Source organism: Coloeus monedula (genome assembly GCF_965178545.1).
Source record: "Coloeus monedula genome assembly, chromosome: 1".
NCBI classification, from domain to species: Eukaryota; Metazoa; Chordata; class Aves; order Passeriformes; family Corvidae; genus Coloeus; species Coloeus monedula.
This window is the reverse complement of record NC_138781.1, coordinates 2485596-2512480: the sequence shown is the minus strand read 5'-3', so window position 1 is coordinate 2512480 and position 26885 is coordinate 2485596. Positions and strand designations below refer to the sequence as shown.

At 43.7% G+C, this 26885-nt stretch overlaps 1 protein-coding gene across 1 annotated transcript; it reads right to left on the bottom strand.

The window, feature by feature from the left end:
• Positions 1-963: 963 nt before the first annotated feature.
• Positions 964-26540, bottom strand: CCDC13 (coiled-coil domain containing 13; the record flags this gene model as incomplete). The annotated part of the gene is made up of 15 exons (XM_082292894.1): positions 26505-26540; positions 24322-24542; positions 20678-20826; positions 18573-18715; positions 16206-16295; positions 15853-15969; positions 14930-15034; positions 13566-13730; positions 12852-13028; positions 11241-11447; positions 10331-10446; positions 6955-7068; positions 4536-4690; positions 1334-1433; positions 964-1123 (listed from the first exon to the last, which is right to left on the bottom strand). The coding sequence occupies exons 2-15, from the start codon at positions 24534-24536 to the stop codon at positions 964-966; spliced, it is 2013 nt and encodes a 670-aa protein (XP_082149020.1). The 5' UTR covers positions 24537-24542; positions 26505-26540.
• Positions 26541-26885: the final 345 nt, after the last annotated feature.

Here is a 26885-nt window from a genome sequence, read left to right as displayed (position 1 = left end):
AAGCAAAGCAGAAAGAGAGAAGCTTCCAAGACTTTTCAAGTGAGAAAAAAACCAGCACTGTACAAAAATGACTGTCTCTCCATTTGCCTGGAATCCCCAAGGCTGCTCTCCACTGGCAGGCTGCATGGCAATGCCTGATTAGCTTGCACTCCGTGTCCTCACTGTGCTGCAGGAGAAAAGGACAGGGCTGGCAGGGTTTGCAGCAGCTCCAAAAGTCCCAGCACTGCTGCAGTGAACACCTGCCCACATTTCGTAGCATTTCTTCCCAGAGAGAACAAGATCTGCCTGACGGATGAATGCAGAGACCCAGAAAAAGGGAATTCATAACCTGGATGGCAAGTTTTGGATGGAATGAGCTGAATTTGAGGTAGGTTGATTCATTGCAGGGGTGATCTGCACAGCTTTCCAGTGGAAGCTCCACTGAGTTCACAGAACTGCTGCCAATATGTTCAAGCAAAGAAAGAGGTTGGAATGGTGAGAGGAGCCCACCCAAAGTTGATTTGCAGATCGTCCCAGGTCAGGCTAATCCTGTGCCTCAGCACTGAAGTGCTACAGAAAGCCTGAGACAGGCAGGTATCAGCGAGGGGATAAAAACAGAGCTTGTTTTGTTCTAAGGAAGGGGGCTGGCCTAACTTTCGTACAGCAAATTCCTTCCTGAGCTGATAAAGGCAGCAGCAGATTGAATATCGAGCCCTCTCAGGGAACACTGTGCTGAAACCTGGGAGGTTCTGCCCAAAATCCCCCTGCAGAACTGCAGCTTCCCGAAGTGCACCCACCAGCCCTGCTTGCCAACCCTCACAGACAGAATTTGCTGACACATAAAACCTTCACTTTTTGTATTTCATCTCTGTTTCTCATCCTCTCCTGCAAATGCTAAAGAAATGACACGATCTGAGGCTGCAAAACCACGCTGCTGCCACTGCATTTCAATTCCCAGGCACGGTGCCTGGGCTCTCTCCCTGTTTAACTCTTCTCCTGTTTCTGCTGCTGAACGAGCCGTGAAAATCTATTCTTCACTTCCTTCATTGTGTCTTGATACAGTTGAAAATCTTCCTCTCTCTTTTTCAAAGTGTTCTCCAGAGTAGCCTTCAGAGCTTTGTTCTCATCCAGCTGGAGCCCAAGCCTGCAAGGAAACAAAAGGAAAAACTTCCCCATGAGCTGGAGAGCTTCAAAGCAAATTAGAACAGTTGCCTCTGTTCTGGGAAAGAAACACTGAAACCCAGGAGCTGCGGTGATTTTATGACAGCCGTGAGAAAGAGCAGAATGAGCAGTTGTTTCACCTCTCCCTGAGGTAGGAAAGAGTAATCCCAGCATGGAGAAAGGAAGAAAATACCTTGTGATCAGCTCCTTCACCTGAAATTCCAGGGGCAGCTTGGACAGGGCTGCAGAGAGCTCGTTTCTGTCACTCACATGCAAGGGGAGTCCTGACAGGCCTGCAGATTCAATCACAAAATGGAGTTTTAGTAAAACAACAAATCAGTTTTGGCAGCACACTGAGTCAGTATCAGGAAATAGTGAATAAATACTTAATCTCTAAAATTCTATGTTACAGCCATAATATATCACAAATACATGACAGACTTATTTTAACTTCCTTCCAGCAGAATGAAAACATGATGAATTTGCATTTCAGAGCTAAATATGTGCCTATGTATGTAGAGAGGAAAACAATGAATCCAAAATACTTAAGTGACCAAAACAAGAGGTGACAAACAGCTGAAAAGGATTAATTTGATGTTGATCTTGTAGCTGTGTTTGAGATTATGACAGCTGTTGCTTCTTGAATGTCTGGGACAAAGTTTGCACGTGGCACCCATTCAAACAACTTTTGTAAAGCACTTTGATGCTCAGCCTAAACACAGTGTGGGTTAAATGTACTTCAAGGTGTGTTTCAAACCTAGGTTCTAACTCAGGAATGCTTTCCTAAATAAAGGTCTACCCAAAACATGCAGCTCTGGTCATTTCAAAAGAATTCAGAAACTTTTTTCAGGGCTAAAGGGAAAAGATAATTCAAATTTACTACTGGGACTGGAGAAGAAAAACCTGTGACCAGTGAATCCCTACAGTGGAAGGAGAATCAGAGAAGTGTTCAGGGAGCTCAGAAAGGAGTGCAGGAAGTGAGCACAGCTATTGCAGAGGATGTTCAGCTTATCCCAGCCCTGAGGGACTGCAGGGTGGTCTCTGCTGTCAATAAAAAGCTGAAAGATTTTAGTAAATGTAAATAAATGGCTTTCTATAAAATAATCAATAGCAAGCATGGAGCCAGGTAACACGAGGGAAAGTTTTGTGTGGTTCAGTCTCAAATAAATTATATATATAAAAAACCCCCAAACAGCTAAATGAAGAAAACAACAGGCTGGAGCTGGCTGCAGTCCTTATAACTGGGAATACAGCACCATGACAGTGAACATCCAGGCTGGCACCTGTGCTGTGATTCCACTGAACACTGCAATTGCTGGTTTGTGCTTGTGTTGTCATGTTGGCAGGTTTCTGTATTCCTTTTCCCAATTCACATCCCTCATAACATCAAATATTTTCAAATAAGTACATCTGGTGTTAAAACACTAAATCCTCCTCGTGTGGAATATCTGAAAGAACCTGGTTGGAGAGTATTGAACTCTGACAAAAACAACTGGGAGGAAAAGGCTGCATTGTATAACTAAAAAATGCTTTTGATCTTGAGGCTGTGCTTTACAGGGCTGAGGAAAACTTGCTGTTACTTACCTATCCCTCCTCTGGGATTATTCTTTGATAATTTGGAATTTGGATAAGACAGGGATAAGCACAGAAAATGAAAAGCCTGAGTAATTTTAAAACACAACTGGGTTGTTTCCAGCTGCTTAGCATCATTATCTACTTCCCTTGAATTGAAGAGACCAGAAACATTAGATTAGCAATTAGATCAGCTCTCTCCAATTTTGCACTTTCAGAAAGAAAGGAAAATATTATGTTAATTAGCAGGTTCTCTAGTCTCTATTTTGTATTCAAGCTTTTCATTTCTTCTTATTTCCTCAACCACTGGCATGAAAGCATTGAGATAACCTCCATGCTCTGCTGAAGAGGTGTACTACAGACTTGTAGACTTGGTTCTTGTGCAAACTCCAGAGAGTTTTGGCACATCACAAAGCTCTCATCAAAGCAGGGTGGTGAAATAGATTGTTACCTACTCATCTCATGGATTTAGAGAGGATTTCTCCTTATTAGTCTTACTGCCAATCCTTTTCTACTTTTGCTTTTAGTCCTTAAGCTAGAGGAGATTAATGAACTAAATATTAAGTGAGAAGGAATCTGTCACACTGGTGAAAACAGCTTCTTCCTCTGGCTATGAAATGCTAACTACCAGAGGGGAGTTACTAAAACTTTACTACAGCACAACAAAACTTGACCAAAAAGCCTCAGGACCTGGAGAGTTTGTCTCTCTTGAAGCTTGCAAGGGGAATCTTGGATAACAGAACACATCAACATTTCACCAGGCTGTGTAAAATTCTCAGCAGTCAGAAACTCAGGCCAGCACCAAAATGCTCCCATACTGTTGGGATCTGAATTTTTCTGCACTACTTTTTCTGCTCTCAGTTAATACAGGTGAGACAACTCTAAGAATCAGTGCTCACACAAAAACACATGAGAATGGGTCAGTGTGGCCTGGAGCCCCTTCCAAGGACACAACAATCCTGCTCTAAGGAACAACTCCATGTTTTACAGAGAGGAGTAGGTTTGAAGGACTCATTCAGTCCCCATTCAGGATAAAGGTTCCTCTGAAGGGCTCATCCAAGGTTTCTCATGAGGCTTGTGGTCCCTCTGCTCACCCTAACCCAGGCTGCTACCATCCCAACATTTGCCAAATTGGAATTCCCATCCCTGCTGTTCATCTCATGGCATTTGAAGTCTTCTGACTTTATCCCAATACACATAAAAAGGGAAACCACTGGAAAAATTTCCTTAAGAATATGGGCCATTTTATTGGTTTAGACACTTTACAGAATCAGAGTCCTTAAGCAATAAAAGGATCTGATCAGGGAAATAAAAATTTAACACCCACCATGAATTCTTCTTCTTTAACTACGCCAGGGAGGCTTTCATATTTATAGCAGGAGATTATCACGTTCATGGGATAATAAATTACACCAGATCTAATTACTTCATCACCAGCAATAGTTTTTCATAGGCACTGACAGGGCTTAAATTGGGATGCGTCCTTTAATTCTGCTCTTAACCTTCAACTGAATCCCTCAGGCACGAATACAAAGGGAGCTCTGGGCCTGGGGGCAACACAGAGCAGGGGAAAGCTTTTTGTTCTGGAGTTATCCCACGGAAACACACTGCAAAAATCCTGATCCTGCTCAGACCTGTGGGAAAATCCTCTTGAATCTTAAGAGGGGCCAGGATTTTGCCTCCTGGGCCTGAGCAGGTCCCATCACCATGTGCAAGGCCAAGCACTGCGCTGGCTTTGGCAGATGCAGCCTGAATGTTGTCACTGTCTATTAAGCCCAGAGGTGAAATAGGGGACGTGGCTGTGGCTGAGGGCTCCCCCTCACCTGTTGTGCTCCTCAGGGGAGGTTTCTGTGCAGTTGTGCTGCTCCCTGAATCCACCTGCAGCTTTTCAAGCTGCTGTTCCAAGATGTCACTTCGCCACCGCTCTTCTTGAAGCTTCTGCTCAGCTTCCAAGACTCTGTCACTGCTTTCCTCCACCCTGACAGGCAAAAAAAAAAGGGAGTTCAGCTCATTTGTGTCATGTCTATGTCAAATCAGTCTTGGTACTGAATCCTGCTTCTTTCTGCAGAGCTCCCAACAGAAGGGAAAGAACTTTCCATGCATCCAAAGGCAGAAATCCCAGCGAAATTGTATCAGACGACATTGTCTATATATGCAAAAGAGAATTAACTAATGAATACAGTTGGAAACAATGGGTTTGTTAATGGAGATTGCTCAGATCCCTTAACTCTGGCTCCCTGTGTGAATTCACCCCTCAGATGAGCAGGAAAGCTGCAGATTGCTGAGGAGAGATCTTTTATTACAGGAATAATAAACTGCATTTTTTAGACACTCTGGGAAAGCTTGGAAGGAAAATAGTTTATAAGAACACAGTCTAACAATTGCGTCAGCTATCTGAGAGGAAGAAAAGAAACTTGAAGTTGCTTTTAATAAACTTGGCCATTAGACACAACCATGGATGGGAGAGGGTGGAAAAGAAACTGGTGATGACAGCACAGAAGAGCAAATTGCCTCTCTCCATTCTGCATAACATTGCAGAAAATTAACTGCAAAAATCTCATGTGCACCCACAGATGCTGCCAGTGGGGCAGTGGCTGACACCAAGTGATTCCAAGGAGTTTAAGGATAAAAAGAAACCCAAATTGACTCATTGTATTAGATTGAATAAGAGAATTTCCCTCCTGACCCCAGGGGTGGAAGCTGGTTACTCTCTGAATCAAGAGACTTGATTAGTTTATTTCCCTCCTAGCTGGCATAACTAAAAAAAAAAATATTACAACTATAATAAAATTATATCACTGGCTTAAAAATGTAGCTACAGGCAAGACTCGACCTCCTGTGGTAGTGAATTCCCAGGCTGGTGATGTGCTCTGAGACATTTTATTCATCTCAGTGGTTCTGAATTCACTAAATTTTCATTTGCCCCTGGTGTTCCTCTGGCATCCACTTTCACAAAAAGTGGGGGGAAAATGGCAAGTTCTGTGGGGTTTTTTAATGGAATCATCTGCCAATAGGAATAATTTAAACTAAAATGCTGTGGAAAAATCCCACTCGTAGCAATTCCCAGTGCTCCCCTCTTGATTTAAGCATTATCTGTGTTACCTGAGCTTTGTTACAGCCCAGCAGTGGAGAAAAGAGGAGGAAAACCAGATTTTTTAACATATATTCATGTTGAAATCTGCCTGGTGCTATATTACCCTGAGGTCTTCTAAGAGTTATTGCACAGTCTCACAAAATTTATGTTACCTGCTTGATAAATGTGTGATAACTGTGGAGCTGCTGAATCATCAGTTTATGGCACATTTTACAAGCAACTGTGCATTTCATTGACTCTGTTTTTCATTTTCCCATATTGGTGGTGGGCACACTTCAGTTACCACTCACAGCTCCATCCTCATCTGATTGCACAGCTCTATTAAAGTCACTGGGCTTACAAACATGAAAAGGATTTTTCCCAGCATGTATCTCCAGAATTTACCTTTAAAAGCACTTTTTCCACAGTTCTAAAAGAAAAATCTATATTTTTTTTTTCTGACTGCGTTTAATCATGCAGGACAAAAGTTAAACAAGTGAGAATGATAATGATGGCAAATTAAAGCAAGTATTCAAACACTGCTTATTGTATTGACAAGCACACAGATGAAAGCATATTTCCAATACTGGAATACAGATTTGGGAATCAAATAACATATACTGGGGGAAAAAAAATAGTAGCTGAAAGGTGTAAAAAAAATTACTTTGCTTTCCCTTCCTTTTAAAACACAGTTGGCTTTTAACATCATTTTACATTGAATTGAATCATACAAAATAAAATGAAAAAAAAAAACACTGTAATGCCTCAGTTAAACAAGAATAAATTCATTTAGAAAAGGATACAGTGAAACTTAAAAAGAATGTAGAAAGCTTTGGAACAGAATATTATAACTATAATTACAGTATTTACTACTGATGAATAATATTGCTGCCTCAATAAGGCCGTGCATATATAAATACAGGAATTCTGGTTTTATCTAGGTGCAGCAAGCTGGAAGATGGCTCCATTTTTTCTGCCCTTTGTTCTAAACGAATAATAAAAAGAATGAATCATCAGCCAGGCAGGGAAATTGAGCAGAAAAATTTTGAAAAGCCCCTATTTAAGGCAAGGATGGCAGCGTGTGATGTACTGTAGTGCATGTCCCAGACTTCTGCAGTGTTCCCTGATCCCAGCACCCCACAAAGGATGCTGGTGGGATGAGGCTGTACCTTTTCTGCAGCACAGTCACCAGTTCCAGGAGCCTGTCCCTCTCCACTTCAGTAGCCTGGAACAGAGCCCTGTTGATCTCTGCCTGCAGCACTTCCCAGCCCTGGCCAGCAAACCTGAGGAAAGCACAAGCACAGAGAGTCTGTTTCCCACTTCCTAAATGAAAGAAACGAAACAAAGGCAGGGTTTGAGCAACATCTCAAACACACTTGTCTGAAGGTGAAGGCAGAACGAAGAGCCAGGCTCACTACCTCCCCCCAGCACCCATCTCTAGACTGCAATAAATACAACAGAAATATTCGGGTATAAAGTCACAGGGAATGTCATTGGAAACCTGCTTCCAGGATGCTTCCCCTCCCCATCACCCCTGCAAACAAACTTCTACCTCTGATCAGTTCATTACCCCTGACTCTCCTCCCACTGCTACTGCCAAAGTAAAAGAAGATTGTATCTCCCAAGTGCTGCACAAAACTATTAAAAGCCTTGATATTGATTTTCTCCCTCTGAAAGGCTTCAGGCAGCACTTGCACAATGGCTGTTTTTGTGTCCAATATGTGATAAAAGGAAGGGGCAGTTTTCCCATGTACCCCATTATTATGTACTTCATTACTTCTCTGACCTCTCTGCATTCAGGAAGATCTCCTTTGGAATAAAAAAAGCAGGAGAAATCTTGGTTGGAATAAAAAAGCAGGAGAAATCTCAGTGTTTGGGAGTGAAAATGGAACAGATTGGTGACAAACAAGAAATCAATTACAAAATTAAGAGAGAAATCAGATGTTAGAGCTCTTGGACAGCTTCAGGTAGGAAGGATGGTGCAAGAAGCTTTCATTACAGAAACAAGGCAGACAGGACAAGGATTTCCAGCAGCTTGCAGAGCATGGCAGAGCACCTCCCTTGCTGATACTGAAGTTTCTATACCCACCTTCCAGGTGGGTTGTTATCCCTGAGGAAGAAAGGCTCTGTGGCTGCCGACTCCACAAGCCTGTGGCCCATCGGGGACACTGCCCTGCAGGAGGAAAGCTTTGTCAGGGGCTGCACACAGGGCAGTCTTCCCAGAATTCCAGTCATTTCCCAATGTCTGTGTTTCGTAGGGAAGAGCTCCCTCACCCCATACCTTCACCCAGCACTGGGAGAGACAATCCCAGCTCTGTGCAGTTTGATGGTGTTTGCATGTCACATTTTCATAACCAAATGAACCCCTGCTCTGCAGCAAGGTGCACAACTTGTATTTCCCAGAAAACGTTGTTTTCTGAAATCTGCTTTGTGGAAACCCTCAGGAAGATCTGTCAGGTTCTCTGTTGTAAGAGGAGGAGCCAGCTGACAACAGTGGAGTATCACTTCCAGCCTGGATGGGTTTGATATATAATGATTTGTGTGCTTGGGGACACCCCATTTGGATGTGTGCCTGTTTGGGACACCCCATGTCAGTGTGTGATTGTTTGGGACACCCCATTTCAGTGTGTGATTGTTTGGAACATCCCATTTGGGTGTGTGATTGTTTGGGACACCCCATTTCAATGTGTGTTTGTTTGGGACACCCCATTTCAATGTGTGATTGTTTGGGACACCCCATTTCGATGTGTGTTTGTTTGGAATACCCCATTTGGATGTGTGTTTGTTTGGAATACCCCATTTGGATGTGTGTTTGTTTGGGACACCCCATTTGGGTGTGTGCTTGTTTGGGACACCCCATTTGGGTGTGTGCTTGTTTGGGACACCCCATTTGGGTGTGTGCTTGTTTGGGACTCCCCATCTCAGTGTGTGTTTGTTTGGGGCACCCCATTTCAATGTCTGTTTGTTTGGGACACCCCATTTGGGTGTGTGCTTGATTGGGACACCCCATTTTGGTGTGTGTTTGTTTCCTCAATGAGTTCAGCTGCCCAAAGGCAAGTCCCTGCAGATTTACCCCACATTTCCTTGTCTTTAGGCTGTAGCTAAGAAGATAAAGCCTTAACATGGTGGAAGAGGCAGAGGTGCCTTCTAGGCTAGGAGTGGTTAACCCTAAAATCAAGTTAAGGTTGATGCTGAGAGCCTTGGCCTCATCTTAAAATGCAGATTTTTACTCTGTTATCTCCAAGGGGTTTAGCACCTATTTATGGCGTTTTTCATTTCAGCTTTTCTGAAAGGGAAAGATGATTCACTACAAAGAAACAGAATGGAGAGTTCATCAGCATATTAAAGTTAATGGAAGGAGTGAGCCTTGCTGACCAAGTTATTAACAGCTCCCAGCGTTTTCAGGATCATTCATTGCCACCTGACACATCAGCTCTTTCCATGACAGAGCCCTTGGCCCTGTACACAAGCAATAATTTATGCATTGCACTTAGTGGTTTCCAGAAAGCCATTACCTAGCTTTGGTTCCTGCTTACCATCAGCAGACATGTGAGGTAAAAAAAAAAGGGGATAAAATATAGGTTTGCTCCAGGAGAGCACAACAACTTCTGCAGAGTTAGAAGGGGGAGAATTAAAGCAGTCAGAAGAGTACAAAAAACTTTTAAATTAAGGATGTTTTAACTCTAACTCAAAAAGGATTCTTATTACATTTTATAGTAATGTTCTACTTAGACTTGGGGATACTCAGCTGATTTTAAAGCCAAATTTGATGTCTAAAGTAATGAGGTAGGAAATTACACAGAAGAGATCAGTTGTAACTCTAACTTGATGAAAAATTTTCTCCTTCCCCATAAGACCAGTCTCAAATCCTCACTGTCAATTAGACCATGAACTCTTCAGCAACAAACTCAGCAGCAATTTAACAGGAAAGGATATAACTTGCTGTGGTGCCACGGTCCCTTTACACAGCCAGAGTGACCCAGAGTCACATCAGTGTAAACAGAAATCAGATTTATTGCTGCACTAAGATTAGTGTAATTTACACAGTCCTCAGCGAGGCTTTCAAAAGGGTGTTTGTTAAGAACAAATGATGTGGTGTGTTTTCAACATTTCTGCATGTAAATCCTACTCAAAGAGCATTTATTGATTTAAATAATGCACCAGTGATTTAGTGCTTACCTAAAATGGCACTTTGTATTAATTCCCCACCCTGCTCACAGGAGTCTGCTCATTAGCAGCCCCGTGTCTCATAAGGGAAAAGACTCCCAAGCACTTAAGCTGACCACATAAACATTATCTGAGCTGCAGGAGGAGAAATAGCTGCTCTACCATCATGCCAAATCTAGTCATGTCTGCAAGTGTGTACATCCTTCTCTGTTCCAGGACAAAAGTCCAAGAGATAATGTGATTAGAGATTCCCATAAACTGCAAACAGGCTGCCACAGCTGTTGGCACAAGGCACTTGTGGTTTGATGAAACTCCCTGGGAAAACTCAGGCTCTTGAATTACTCACAATGTGAAATATTGACATTCTGGTCTTCTTACCAGGCAGATTCTGTCCTTCCAGGCTCACAGCTGCCTGCTTCCACTGGTGCTCCTGAGTGCTCAGAGGGTGATGGATAAGCAGATCCTGACCCGTCCCATGGATGGGCAGATTTCTTCTGTTAATGGTGGAGCAGGTTATAAAACCAATTACATAGTTCAGAGGAAAACAGCTGCACCAAAGCCAAACCAGCAGCTTTTGATTATTGCTACAAGCAAGACAGAACTTTTAATTTACAGGACTTCCTCAGAAGCTTTGTTTAAATTTCTATCCATTGCAGGATGAAAATAAAGCAGAAGTCAGTAAAAGGTGCAGATTATATGAAATCAGGGTACACTAGAGAACCCACAGTGCAGCATCATCACTGCCAGCACAGCTGGCTTGTGTCCCTAACCCAGGTTTGATCCTGGGTTCAGGGCTCCAGCCCCCATTCCTGAGGTATCTGGTAGATTCACAACCTCACCATAACCCCAGGAGGGTTTGGGATCAGTGGGAATGGCATGCCTAAATACGCTTAACAAATCCTGACTGTGGGACAGCAGCAGCTGGGTACCTGCTAATGTTGCTCTGACACATTTGTTTGCTTCCTCCTTCCAGCAGCCAAGGGTGCTGAACACCGAGGAGTACCCAGTGCAGCCCCAAGCCCTGCTGTCAGTCAGTGACAGTCCTGTCATGGGGCCACGTGTGGATGTGATTGGTATTTCTGCTTAAACAGCCTGAAGTTATGCACAAAGGAACTGAGGAGTTACAAAAGAGCATTCCTGCTTTATCATTCCATCAGGAGACAGTCAGCAGGACAGGGATCACTGTCTGGAGGCAGCAACCATCTCAGATAATAGGGGAGAAGGAAGTGGAAGAGCAGATCTAAAATGATTACCAAGTGTGCTCCTCTAATTAATTTGTTTTGCCTACTTGATGTGTGAGTTGCCCAATCTTCTCTTCCAGCGTTTTCACCATTGCTTCTCGCTCAGCCACCAGCTCCCTGAGCTGCTCTATCAGGGAGTTTTGTTGCTGAATCTCATTGTTCAAGTGGTGCCCCATAATCTGCCGAGACTCCTTGTTCTCCTCCTCCTTCTGGCTCAGGCCCTTTAAGATCTCCTGCATTTGCTTCTGCTGGCTCTGGTAAAATAGAAACAGGTGAGATCTTTATTTTGCACACAATGATTATTTTAACCCCTCCAAGACAAATATCCATTTAGGAATGGTAGGGCAAGCCCCTGCCCTGCCAAACCCATTCCTTGGTGGGAGCACACTGGTGTCACTTTGGGAATTGGATTTGTTATGTTGACCTAAGCAATGGTCAGATTCAATTTGCTGCCAGCTTTGCTGCTCAGTGTAGCAGAACGCAGAGCAAGAAAGGCTGGCCTTTGACAAAGAAGTGACTTTTTTCATAAACTGAATGAAACTCAAGACTTCAATGAGCTTTTTGTGGAATTAGAACATGATCAGATTGTGTGACAGTGATATTAAAAGCTGAGGGTACTATGGGGTGACAGATATGAGGCCAGGCTGCTTCACCAGTGGGTTTTGGAGGTTTTTTCCACACTGACAAATCTAATGCCTGTCATGCAGTTTGTTCCGTCAGGCCAACAACCTACAAGTAAAGTGCTTCTGTGATAGAAGGGATAAAAGAGATTAACCATCCCTTCCCAAATAAACCTGCATCTTTCTGTAATAATTTCAGTGGGAATACTCAGAAAAAGTGACAAGTGTTCTTTGGCTCCCCTGATCTGCTGGTCAGCACCCACATTCCCCACAGTGCCTGGTGTGAGAAGGGTGAATGCCAGCTGAGCTAAAACCTACTACCAACAGCAGCAAGGAAATCTGAGTTTGAAACTAGTGAAGAGCTAGATCAGGAAACACAGAACTAACCCTGCTAAGAGGTGGCATATTCTCTAATATATTTGCTATTTTAATTGAGGAAGGCAGTTTAGTACCATGGCAGCAGCCATTTATTTCTTCCTCAGCACCTTTGAGCCTTTGCTAAAACTCTTGGTTTTGAAGATGCCAAATCCTCTCATTTCCAGCTACTGCAAGTGAATGTGCACCTGGTTTAGTACTCATGGTTCAGCTTGTGCGTTTTGGGCTGTGTAACAAAATAAATGGAAGTTTTGTTACAAACAAAAGAATTCCTGCAGGACTGCAGGCATCCTAAGGAAAAAAAAAAAGTCTTCCAGTGGAGCTGCAAGCAGAACAAAGAATACAGGCCAGCAACTTGGGTTAGGACTGAAGCCCTTCCTCTACCTACTTCAATCCTTCTGCAAAATGTTTCTTCCAGCCCCTGCAGCTCAGAGCCACTTGACTGCAACTGTCACACCTGGGGCTGTCTCACAGCCCTTACACGACCTGATCCAAAACGCAAAAGGACTTAAGCTGACAAGGAAACCTCTGGCTGTCACAGCTGGATTCATCAGGCTCCTGTACACCCTAAGGTTGTGTGTGCCACGAAATGACATCGTGTTTTATCACCTACAGAAAGAGGGCTGATCTGCAGGAGCTGGGACCAACAGACACAGACTGTACCAGCAAGGCATCTACGAGCTCATCATCGTGTTTCCCTTTCTCCAGCAAGGTTCCAATCTGTTCCTTCAGCATCTTCACTTCTCCACACAGCATTTGGTTCCTGGCTCTTGAGGCATCAAGTTTTTTTTTCAATTCCTCATGGCTTTTTTGGAGAGCATTGTGTTGCCCGGCAAGTTTCTGCAGTGATGCAAAAGGAAATGAGAGTTATAACTCATCATTAAGCCCCAGGTGGTGCGGTGAGCAAAAAGAATCACACATTACCTGGTAGAATCTCAAAAATGGTATTAGAATACTGTATCTTCCCTAAGGAAGTAGAAATTATAAATGCTACTTGCTGCCTGCTTGCCAGCATCCAAAAAGAGTCTGCCTGCTCAGGAATCCAGGGGGACTAGGCTGATTCTCCACTGTTCTGGATTCTGATTCTCCATTATTCTGTTCAAATGGAGTAGCCCAGAGCCCTACAGATCCAGGAGGTGTGAGGGATGTCTGTGTTTAGGATGAAGAACGCACACCTGGCCAAGGGGCGAGAGGGAGGCTACAGAGTTTGGGTGCAGCTGTAGCAGGGCTCGGCTGTGAAGTGGTGCAGAGCTTCCTGCAGCAGATCAGGTGGGTTTGTGGAATGGCTTTAGGTAGGGTGTAACACAACCTGAAGGCCAGACAAGTTATTACACACCCCACACCCAAACAGCACTCTGTCAGTTCACAGGATTTTACCTCCAAAGAGTCTTTCTTTTCTTTTTCCAGGCTGCGAATCTTCAGCACGTTCTTCTCTTGGATTGACAACTTCTTTGGGCCAGCAAATGGCAGAAATCCCTCTTCCATCTCAAACAGTGAAGCTCTGATCTTGTTTTCATTCAACTTATGCTCCAGCTCTCGAACCTATGGCACAATAATGACAACTGACACAGAGTTTTATCAGGAGTACAGTGCAAAAAGGACACAGCCAAAGGCAGCTCAGATTATTTCTTGATATTATCATGGCTAACTAACACAGAGCAGTGTCTGGTCCTTCAAATTTAAATTTAGCTGCTAATAAACATGCAGATTTTAGGGCATCTGTGCAGGAAGGAGATTTGCCACCAGACCTCTGGGACATCCAGGACACATGGGAGATCTGTGCCTTTGTGGAGTCATATGTGGAGGCCAGGCAGGCACTCCGGAGTATTTGGAATTGCTGCTGCATGAAGCCAAGTGAACTCAGCTTGTCAACTACTTACTGCAGGCTGCTTTCAGAGACAGTAGAGGGAACTGGGCACTGCCTCAGCTCAGTTCCTCTGCCCTGTTTTGGAGGAACCTGCCTCACTTTTGATCCAGCGACTGGATTTACAAGATCCCCACCGACTACAGAAGGGGCCCGAGGAGCCTGGCTCAGAGAGAAATCTCTCCATTACAGCAGAGAACAGTAGGAACAGTGTTCAGATGAACCCCAGGCAGGGGATATAACAGAAGGAAAAGGAATTTGCTCAAGGGAAAGCAGAGGTTAACAATCTCAGACAATCAGTGTGCAAAAAATCAGTTTGATGGCATATAAATAAACAGCAGAAAAATAGGAAAATTACGTGTCAAATTGCCTGAGAGAAGTTTTATTTAGATGCAGACAAAACTGCCTCCCTGCCTCCTGCTGACATTTCAGCTAAACTCTGCCCTTCAGAAGATTCAAGAGTTAAAAGATTTTACTGGAGCTCCCGAGGGAACAACTTGAAAATCTTATCTGGCCTCAATTCTTCCCATCTGACTCCAAGCACTGAACAAAGGTGTCTAAGTCAGAGCACAGACACTGACAGGGCTCCTTCTGTTCTCAGCGGAGAGAGGCACCTTCAAAACACCCTGGGACTTGAACTAGGCTGCCACAGCTCTCCAAGGTCACTGAACTCCTTCCTTTGACACAGATGTGAAAGATTCCCAGCTGAAATACCAAAGCTTGCAGAGCTGCAACAGAGTCATTAACATGGTCTGCACACATCAACACAGAGATGTTAAGAATTAATGAAGAACTAGGAGTACTTTTACCTCAAATTGAGGTGATATCTATACTTAGAAAGAGAATTCCAGCTGAACCATGCAGGGTTGTAACTCACCTTGGTTTGGAGAAGAAGAATTTGCTGAGCTCGTCCACGCCAGCTGCCAGAACGGGTCAAGAGACTTTGGATATTCACATCTTCCCCAACTTCATTGGCTAAAAGCTGGGAAAAAGGGATTGACATCAACAATAAGGCTTAAATAGATGTGTTGGGGAGAGGGGAGGAAACGAAGCTCTCTCTAACAAGGAACACAAGCAGTTTTCAATACACACAATTATTTTTGATGTAATGAATATTTAACCATAACTAACCAGGAATAGAGAGATTCTCTTCATACACACCAGGAGTTGAGCCAATCTCCCTTGCAAAATTCGGACACAGCTGAACTTAGTATGAAGAGCAATTAAATTATTTATAAAAAGGTCAGAGCAGAGTTCTATTTTTAGGACCATATTCTCTACTCTGATCTGCATTGCAGGTTTCCTACACAAAGTAGGGACACCAAAGGAATCAGAGCACATAGTAACACTTAAATCCATCATGAATCAGAGGAAAAGGTTTTTCTGGATGTCACTCCAACAAACTCTTTAAACACATGCTTTAGCTCAAGCATGGCCTTTAATCCCATTGATTCCCATGGGACTGAAACCTGCATTAAAACTAAATACATAATTAGATGTATGGGAAAGCAGGAATGAACCTGGATGTAGGTCACAAACACTTCTGCAGATCTGGGACTTGAAAACTCTAAAGGATTTGTGTCCATTTTACAATGGAAATGCTGGACACAGTGGGGGCAGAGCACGAAATCCGTGTGTCCATGGGCACAGCTCCAAGGCAACCACCACATTTGTGTCTTCCCTACCTCCCCACTCATCTGGACTAATTCATGGGGGCCAATCAAACCAAAAGCCTCCCAGCTTCCCAAGACTGGACCTCCTGCAGGGATCCCAGCCCCAGCCTGCACCCTGCAGTGGTACCTTTTGGGTCAGCTTCAGCTCCTGTTTCACAGACTGGAGCTGGTTCCGATATTCCGTCACTTTTAAATGGGCTGTGTTCAATTTTTCTTGCAACGCTTTCACCTCTGGACTTTCAGCCTTTGAAGAGAGGAATGTACTTGATGAGAACAGAATCCTCAGGGAAAAACTGAATGATTAAGATCCATGGATCCATCAGGACCACAGAAATTCTTTTTCCAGACCTAATTTTTGGGGTATGGAGGAGGTACAGGGGAATTTGGTCCCAGAACTGGTGACAGGGATACATCCTTGCCATACAAAGGAGAGAGCTGAGTGTCAGCTGCTGACTTCCTCATTTCAATTACAATTCCTACCAAGTTTCCTTCCAGCATTTTCAGAGTTGATTCCTTGATTCCTGCAGCATCACCACCAAGGGAACGGATTTTTTCTGCGGCTGCCTGTAGCTGGAAAAGAACCCCATTGTTAGTGTAGAAAGAATGCAGAGAACAGCATTCTTCCATGGAGAATTAATTAGCAAAAAAGTATAACTTAGATGTTTATTTACTCTAAAAAAAAAGCCCACCAAACTTAATTTTCCCTTGTTTTTAAACACAATCAGTAGGAAAACATCGTTGGTTTTTTCTTCCCAAAAAGTCATGTGTTATTTTACTGTGGAATAACTTCAGAAGATGTTTCTGACTTACTGAGATGGGATCAGATTTCAAGTATGGAGACTTCAGAGATATTTTATCACCAAAAGTGCCTAAAACTAATGTTTATGTACATAAATACAAATCCTGTCCAGCCCAGGATATTCCATAAAAAGCAAATAGCTCTACTCACTAGAGGAATATAAAAGGAGAAATGACTACCTGACACCCTAAAAATGAGATTTAATGGGGTTAAGGCTCATTTTCCTTAGCTGGGAGCTCTAAAATAGCATTTTTTAATCCATGAAGAATAAAGACTCTGTCTCCTCTTGCTTGCCACAGCAAAGGAAGACAGACATACAACCCCTCCTGCTCTGAATCATGCCCTCTGTTGCTGTTGCAAAGATTTCTAAATGGATGAGAGTGCAGGAATTTGGGGGCTGGAAAGGCCAGGAAGTGTTGCTTTAAAGGCTTGGGACTTCATGCTTTGAGGTGGGTGGAAAATCTTGATTATTTGCCTGAATGAAAGAAGGCTCTAAGGAAGAGCTCCTTCATTAAAGGGGCATCTGGGGAAAAACTAACTCCGAGCCAGTTCTCATTTCACCCCTTTTGATGGGTTAAGGCCACTCTTTCTACCCAGTTCATAAAGTTTTGTAGTCAATGGACTGAGAATGAGGAATTTCAGCTGGAGCTGGCAGCTGCTGGCCCAAGTTCTAAGGAAATTTTCTGCAAACATCCCTTTGCTTACATGGACCACTCCTTGCCAAGTGATTGTTCAGCGGCCACACCTTCCATTCTGTTTGGGGAACATAACCATGTTAAAGCACTTATGATTTGCAGATTTTTCAGTTTCCATGCAAGCAAAGAGCTAAAAATTTATAAAATAACAGTGTTTTCTATCTATCACCCCACATTTTTGATAGATACCTCCTAGTGTCAAACATTGCTTTAATTTTACACATCATTTACATCTTCATCATCTTCCTGAAATGTTTGTGCTCCTTTCTTTTTGGGTTAAAATCTGAGAATATTTCAAGTTTCTGTTTGAATAATGGTCATTACACTTCTGCAGTAGGGGAGTAGAACCAAGTTGATTTTTCCTTAAATTATTCATGAATTGCTCCACTACCTGTGTGATTTTGTAGGTCCCAAACTACACCTAATACTTCTTTGCCAACCTGCCAACTGTTTGACAAGACCCCTCTGGCCAGAACACTGTGGATTTATGCAGGAGTTCTCCAAAATTTAATTTAATCTATGACTTCTTGATCTTTCAGGTAGCTGGGGTGCAATTCAGGTAGATGCATGACTCATCATCAAGCGATGGTGAAAGACTGAGTCAAAATGTATTTGTCAGCATTATTGATTCATTTACCTGACATCTTCTAAGAAAGCAAAGTTCAGGAAACAAAATAAAGATTATATAAAAAAAAATCACCAATACTGTGTAAGGAAGAGGAGCAGTAGCCAAAGGACAAAGCAAATACTGACATCATGACATCTCATTTTCAATTCAGCAGCCACCTGAGTAAAATTACTTCTGTGAAAGGTTGGCAAAAAGTCACAGTAAATCAGAAAATTTAACCTTCCTGAGTGAAGATTTGCTGTCTTATATGATATAGTTTGGTGTTGTCTCAGTTCTGTAAGTACTTATTCCAGAAAACAGCTTTTATTATGGGGATGACAAAAGCTTAGAAGAATAAAGAACTAATTACTGACTGGTATTAACGAGGTGGAAATATAAGAAAAAGGTGTGAAATATGCTCCTCCTCACAAAAAATAAATAATAAGAGAAATATCATTGCCAGACTGGTAGAAAAGTCTCTGTGCTTCTACAAATGAATATTCCTACTTGCTGTTTAATAAATCCTTGTCTCACTATAACTCAGGGATATTCTTTCCTAGCTCCTCCTGTCTGCAGAGGTGAAACAGCTGAGGGCACACATCATGGACACAAATGACCACAACCCAAAGCAAACACAGATTTAAGAGCACATTCAACATGGGAACACGAATCAAACCCACTTTCTGTCCCAGAAGCTGGATTTCCATGTTTTAGGGTGCAAAAAGAGAACAAGAAAAACGCCTCACTTCTCGTTCCAGCTCCTTGACTTTGTGGTTCAGCTGCTTCACTCTGGTTCTCTCACTCTCAGCCTCAGCAGTTATCTCACGGTTCTTTTTGGCCAACTCAACTATTTTAGTGGCTGCCACATCTCCAGCTAAACCAGACACTCCTGCAAAGAACACATAAAAGCAGAGGACACATCTTACAGGCAGGATTCAGAATAGATGATGCTTTTGTTCTCTGTCACAATGTACTTTTATTGTCCCATCCCTTCCTCTCAGAGCTGTGCCAGGCACTTAAATGAACAAGTGAGGGAAGAGATGTCAGAGGTGCCAGCTGGATGGGTTGATTCTTTGATTCAGCAGCTCCCCACGGCCACATTTCACACTGTAGCAACAGCCACGTGTCACAAGGCCACAACAGTGGTCGCAGCAACATTATTACCTAGAGAGGGCAGCGGTGCTTCCTGCTCATTGCTGGGAAGGATGGTTAGGAACAGGATTTTTTGGCATTATCACAGAAAAAGACAACACTCTGCCTTGCCTGGTTGTTTACTACTGGACGAGTTGCTGGAACAGAGGTGTGAACATTTCTAGACATCTGTCCTCAAAGGTCAGGCACAATATTACAGTTGGGTCCTGGACAAGGTCCAGGAAAAGTCATTGTGCCTATTTATAACTCCCTTGGGATTACACAGGGAGCTTTACTGGATGACTCTTTTTAATTGCTCTTTTAAACAGCCATATCACTGGCTTCCTTATCAGGGAGGGTTTGATTAGAGCCACAAACAAAGCAAACTCCAGGCCTGGCTGCTGTGTCACCTGGCTCTGGCTAACACCACCCAGGTGAAAGAAAGCTCTTGGACAAGTGCAAAATCAGTATCATGGCAAACAAAGTCCACTAAAACCTCCAGCTCAGCAAGGAACATGAGCCTGCAACAATAAACCCTTGGTGGGGGGCGTGAAGACAGAACTTGGTTGCTGTTGTTCCTCTTAACTCTTTCACACTCCTTCAGAGCTCTGCAGTAATGACTTTTCTCTGACCTCTGTGAAGGTTATATTCAAGAACTGGGGTGAGGTGAAGGGTGACAGATCACTCACAAGTGAATGCTGAGTTCCATGTAACCCCAGAGACATTAACAGAGTTACACAGAACACAGCTGAGAAGAGAATTTGTTCCTATGCCACTCTTTAAAAAACTTAAAAGAGCTTTAAACTTAAAATCTTTAATAAACTTATGTAAAGAACATAATTTTTTGTTTCAAAAGCATTTATTTAAAAGCACTTCAAACCAATTCATTATTTTTAAAAGCATTTCCACTGTTCTTACTCCTTCATGTGGTTTCTGTTTCCCCTCCCACCTAGGAGCTACTTCTACCTCAGTTTTCAGGATGAATAATGGCTGCTGAGGAATACAGTAAATACTAAACTTAGCAAAGCCAGGATGGTCCTTCCATGTTAAATTGATGGTCTTCAAATGCATTGCACACACTCAACCAAAGCTTTTCTTTCCCAAGCATTGTGGGGATTGCCACAATGCAGACAGGGAAAACAGAGGCAGGGGATTGGCATCAGCCAGAGAAGCTGCAACAGCACATCTGGCTCCCGGTCCTGACCAGGAAGAGTTTATCACCTCTCCTACAGGGAAACGACAGCTGATTATTAAGAATTAAGGTGTAATTTAATGTTATTTAGTTCTATTTGTTGCTGTCCCCCTTCTCTTCAAGCCTGGTCGTCACTGCTGTCCTGACCAACAGTGGCACCCAGTGGAGGAGGTGCAGCCTGCACATTTCGGTTTTCAGAGGACACAAAAGTCACTTTAGAAGCTGGGTTTTGCATTCATCCAGCATCCTGCTTATGCCTTGTTCAGGCAAAAAAAAAAAAAAAAGGAGCCTGAATAAGGAATTTATCTCTACATAGCTGCAGCAAAGCTCTTTGACATTAACAGGATATTTTCCAAAATATGATTTCTACAAAACATCATAATTTTTATGTCAATAATAGCAAGTTTACTGTTCTGTGAGGAACAGGGATCACTGTGTACCCTAAAAGAGTGCTATTCTTTTCAGGGACAACTTTTTGTCATCATCAAGCAACCCAACATGGTGAGAATACAAAGTTGCTGTGTTTACCCGACAGAGCCAACCTCTCCTCCTGCACTGTTTTCTGAAGCTGCTTTATTTCAAAATCTTTCTCTGACACCAGTTTGTAGAGTCTGCAGTTCTCATCCCAGACCTCTCGGAGCTGGTCCTGCAGCTGCTCATTCTCAGCCTCAAGGACACTGGGAAAAAATAAACCACAATTACAAATAATATACAACTAGATGCTCCTAGGAATTAAATAATAAAACAACTGCACAGTAGATGGGCTGAGGTTACCAGGAGTGGGTTTACTGAATTAGGCAGAATATCCTAAACCTCAGATAAGAACACAAGCTGATTATCTGATCTATTCAGTTAACTTCTTCTTAAAAATAAAAAACTCCACTTTCTTGAGCTGTCTGGGGCAAAACGGAGCAGGTATATTGAAGTTACCAAATAGTGTCATCTCAGTCTTACTTACCTGATTCTCCAGAGGAAATCAGGCAGCATTCAGCATGTGGGACATCTGGGCTTTCTTTTCTATAGTTTTGACAAAGCCAAGAGAAGCCAACAGAGCATCGACTACAAAGCTGCCCCTGGGGTCCTTTAAAAATGAATGTTTTAGAGCAATTCATAAAAGACCAATTTCCTGTGTCCTCAGCTGATTCTCTTGGAACCCTGTGAGCATCAGTTTTTGTATTGTTAATGCTGCTTTTTGGAATTCATTTAGAAACAGAGAATATCAAAAAAAGCCCTCTGAATGGGAAGATATAGCCCTGATTCTCCTATTCTTCAGAACATTTAGAAACATTTAAAGGTTTCATCTCTCTAAGACATCCAGAGAATTAGTAACTCTAATCTCTTTACTGCCCTTATATGATGGCTCCTCCAAACATAAAATCCAGGAGCTGTGGCTTCAAGGGCTCAATTCAATTGTGGGAGTTCAGGATTATCTGAGCTCTCTGACACAGGGTCCTTGAGAAAACCTGGGAACCAATACAATTACCCACACACCGGTGCCACTTGGGCTGCCCACCTGACCCCAGCTGCTGCTGGTGGAAGATGTAGGTCTCCTGTGCCCTGTGATTCCCATGTGGAAGTTCCTGACACCCTGCAACATCTCAGATATCATCAGACTCCTAAATAAGGTCGATTAATTGACTCCTAGATTCTTATTTTCTACAGGGTAACCCTAAATATTTACACTTTGGAGATTTGATTTGGATAAAGTACAGCTGTTACCTGTAGACACAGCCAAGTCAGGTAGCTCAATAATCATCACCATTTTTTTTTTATTCCAAAGTTTTAGCAAGCTTTTAGCACCCATTGGACCTGAGAGCTTTTAAATACAGCCTGCCATCTGCCCATGTCAGAATAAATGACCCCTCAAAGCACTGCCATAAACAGCACAGTCAGTTTAGGAGAGGATCCACAATCCATAATTAAGAAATGCACTTGTGTTTCAAAGCTGGAAATCAAAGGGAGATCAAAGGCAGCTGTTTTCAAAGGAGAAGAAAGCAAGGAGCCAATGTGAGCAGAGGAGAGGCACAACAGAGTTATTCCCACATGAACCACTCAGAGAAGTGAGCAACAAAACTCAGATCCAATTAAAGACACTTGAACCAGAAGATTTTGGACAGTGGGGGATTAATACAAAAAAAGGGTTCTAAGCTCTTAACACACCTGAGCAGTGAAGTCTTCTGAGATCTGGAGTCCAAGTCTTGAGGAAAAGCACTTAAAGGAGGATGGACAGAAATCCCAACTGCACAGAGCAGGAGTCTCCTCTGAGGAACTTCCCCATCTCAGAGGGACTCTCCCCATTACAGTGGTAGCAGATCCACCTGAGCGCTTCAGCTACAGAAAATCAGCCAAAAGAAACAAACTGCAGAAGGTACCTCTTTTCACCCTCCTTCAAGAAATCAGAACCAGGTGGAGCTTATGAGCAGGGCTCTGCCTGGAATTCAGGTGGTTTCCCAAATTGCATGCCCCATTCAGGCCAAAAAAAAGGTAAGCAATTTAACTGTTATGGAATTGTGTCTTTCCCAACTCTTTTTACAGATTCTCCACGTGATGGGGAGGTCACTTAAATACATTCAAATACAGCAAATAGAGAAGAGAGGATAAAGTTACAGAGAGAACATAACAGAGAGGCAGAAATATCAGCTAAACACTTGCCTAAACAAGATTTGGGAGTAGGATGGGAGGAAGCAAAAAAGAATTCCCAAGGCTCAAAGGAAGGGAGACTTCTGAGAGGAGGAATGTTTTCCAAGTGCTGCTATAAACAGTAGTGACAAGCTGAAATCACTGCCACTGCAGGCCATATGGAGTCCTGTGATCCTGGAACAATCCTCTGATGTGTTGTCATGGGAATACTGCAGAATACATCCTGGTGAATCCCTTCCAGAAACAAATCCTGCCTGGATTTGATCACTCACAACCAGTCCTCTGCTGAATGTACACAAGCAAAGGACAATCCAGATAAATCTGCTACACCTGCCATGTCAGACGGGGACTTTTGACAGTCAGTGACACAGAAACAGAGGTAAACAACAACTCTGGGATTACTCAGGCATAAAGCACTGAACTCTAAATGCTGGGCTTTCCTGTACTCTGCACACTGCAAATGATGTGCCCTGGGAGCACCCAAATCCCTTTCCTCCACCAAACATATGAACTATGGGAGTGTGCTCAGTTTTTTTCCTCTCCCCCCTCTCAGGCTCAGTTTAAAGACACAGAAAGGCACAAAATTAATTTCTGGACATAGAGCAACAATAGGGGATACACATTATAAAGTCACCCCAAGACAGGGAATCACCCTCCCAAAAATTTTTTTAAAAATCAGATTTCCATCATAATCTTCTACAGATTATCAGGACAAAATGTTGAAGGCAAGAGGACAGCTGGTAGAGATCAGATCAGGAGCTTAACTTGGCAAATCAGACAGCTCTGGTGAGACACCAGTGTGTGAAGGAATTTCTTCACCTGGCTTCACCACAACCACAGAGCAAAGCCCTGAACAGCCAGCACTGAAGACACCTTTGGGGTATGTCCAACCTCTGACCTGTTCTAGTTTGGAAAAGAAGGATTAATTGGGTCAGAAGGAAAGGTTGACTATATCCTGGGAGGAAGAGAAATGATCTGAGCTGGGGTTTCAAATCTCCTCCAGTACTCAGCAAAAAAGGAAAAAAACAAGATTAAGGGAGATCCATCCCAAAATGCCCAATGTCCTGGTATTCTTGTGATCCACTAAAGCAGGATATGTTGCAAGGAAGGCCCAGGGAGCTCTCTTCTCCACTGCAGGCCTGTGGCTTGCTCCCAATAGCTGCTTTGGCTCTATCCATCCTTGGAAATTATTCATGTAGGGAACCTGTTTGCTTAAGGCTAGGCAGGAACTAACCAACAGTTCAGAGGATGCCAGGGATCCCAAAAGGCTGGATTTTGCCAGGTAGTACCTGGCTGCCCCTCACAGGTCACCCTCAACCCCTCTGTCCTTCATTTGTAAAACACTGATTATAAAGAGCACAGCACAATGCCCTGACGATAATTAGGATAATCCTGCTCCTCAGGATAATTAAAGCCCAGTGTGTGAAGACAGAAAGTGTCCTGCCAGCTTAATAATACTGAGTTTCATGAGATCATAAACAAAATATACTTCAGTGACTTCCTGAAGGAATGGTGCTGCCACACCTTTTTACCTTTTGCTGGCATCTTCATTTACAGGGGGTCCTATTTTAAACAGATTTAGATCATTCAGGGCTCTTAAAGTCTCCCTAGTGCTGCCGGTGTCCCTCTGACTGTTCTGCTTTTCCTTCTTCCTCTCCATCACATTTTGCAGCCGCCTTTGCTGTTGCTCCTGATAAGCCTTAAACTGGCTTTTGAAATCTTCATTCACTTTTATGTCTGGCTCCATTGTTTACTAAAAGCATAACAAGAGGAAGAGACAGAGAGCAGAGATCAGCACTGCTTTGAAAAACATTCCCTTCTGGCAGCTGCTCTGCAGCTTTTCCTCCCTGACCTCCGCCCAGTCTCCCACCACCTTCTCCTCCTCCTCCTCTCCAGCCCCACGGCCTTGCTTCAAGTGCCTTTTTCCATAAATGGCTTTTAAGCAGCCCTAAAAAAAAGGTTGTCGGGTCTTTTTCACTCCAGAATTCAAAAAGCAACGTTTCAAAATGCTCTTAAACAGATCTGTTTAAATAAACATTTTAACAGAGGAGCAGGTTGGGGCCAAATCCAAGAGAATGTGGCAGCCACGTCACACTGGCTAAAGGGAGCACAGAGTGCTTGGGACCATCAGCCTCCCTGCCCACGTCCAGGAAAGGTGGAAATGCCCCCATTTTTGGGTTAATGGGGGACTGACAGAGGAAGAAAAATCATTTTTTCCTTATGCTCCCTTTGGGCAAGACAAGAGTGTAGCTTACACCTGTCCTCCAAATTTCTAATCACACTGAGTGATAATGTTAAATAACTAAATAATAATGTATTAATTATAAAATATATTTAATTATTAAATATATTATTAATGGATATTTTAAAATAATCATATTGCTACCCAAACCTCTTCTTAGAGAGTTTATCAGAAAGTTTTCTGATAAATTCCAGCCCCTTTCTCCTTCTGTTTGACATTTATTGTCAGCAAAAAAACCCTGCTGCACCTTTGGTCTAGAAAAAACAATCTGTAAATACTTCAAAAGGCTCGCCCTGCACTGAGTAATTAACACAGGTCCTTTCCCACACTGAGGGAAATCCAATTATCCTGATTAATGCACCAAAAGGCAGCGTGTCCCTTTGTGCCAGTGTGTACCTTACGGGCAGAGACTCACCTGGACAAGGTGCACTGAGGATTGACAAGTGCAAAGAGCAGAGTCTGGTGCCTGCACACAGCCCACAGGGCTCTGGGCATGAGAGATCAAAGAATTACGGAATCATTGAGGTTGGAAAATTAATTTTAATTGATTAAAGTTGATTCTGAGATTTGGGGAAGGCCTGTAGAGATAAGGAGTCAAATCTGTTTACTTAAGGAAACTTCATAGGAAATTTAGACAGCCCTTCTGGTTTCAGTAACCTTTGGGTTGGTAAGTAAATTTATAATTAGATTGGCCCCCACTAATTGGGTGGGTTTAGCCACTGACCTTAAAGATAGCAAAGATAAGCAAGAACATCTTCCAACAGTAGTTGTCTCTCTTCTGAAAATATCCTAGAAATCTTAGTAGCTATTTCAGGCCTTAAATTACCTTCATAATTTTTCTCAGAATTTTCTTTACTTAGACTGCATACTGATTGATTCATCTATTCATTTATTATTTATTTTACTTATCTGTAGGACAGAAATGTGCACAGTACTCAAGGCGCAGCTCCATCACACCATGCCACCATGGAAAAGCCCTCTAAGATCCTCACATCCAACCATTAACCCAGCACCAGCACCAAACCTTGTCCCCAAATGCCACTTCCATGGTGATTCCAACACTTCCCTGGGCAGCCTGTTCCAACGCCCGACCACCCTCTGGGTGAAGAAATATTCCCGAATATCTCATCTAAGCCATCCCTGGCTCCAGCCAGGCGGGGTTGGAGGGCTCCAAGGCAGGGTCACCTGGAGCGGGTGGCACAGGAACTCACCCAGGTGGCTTTGGAAAGTCTCCAGATTCCACGCCCTGCCTGGCCAGCCCTTTCCAGCCCTCTGCCGCCCTCAGCGTAAAGAATGCCTTGGTGGTTTTGAGGCGGAACTTCTTGTGTTTTCGTTTATAAATTTTAATTGCCAACCTGTAACTGTAACCGCCATCCTCGCCCTGTGACCTGCCAGGACCTGGTCCTGCAGCGCCGCGCTGTTCCCCCATCCCGGGAAACTCCTGCCCGCTTTTCCCCCACCCCCCTGGCCTACCCGAACCGGCTTCCCGAGGGCACCGGGAGGGTCCCCCCGGCTGTCCCCGTTGGCTGCTGGGCAGCACCGGGCCCGGAGATGCGGCCCCGGCTCCGCTCCCGGCCCGCTCCCGGCCCCGCTCCGGGCCCCGCTCCCGGCCGGACGCGGTGCCCATGGCAACGGGAGCGCGCGCGCCCTTCCCCTCAGCGCAGCCGCCATGATGGCTCCCCCCACACCGCTCCTGTCACCGCCATTCCCGCAACTCCCACACCAATCCCGGCCCCTCGGAGCCTCTGGAGCGGCTCCTTCTCCCCCCTTCGCGGTGGTAGGCAGAGGAAAAGGCGTCGGCGCCCCTCCCCATCCGTGCGGGAGCAGCCAAGGGCAACAGGGTGATAGCAGCTG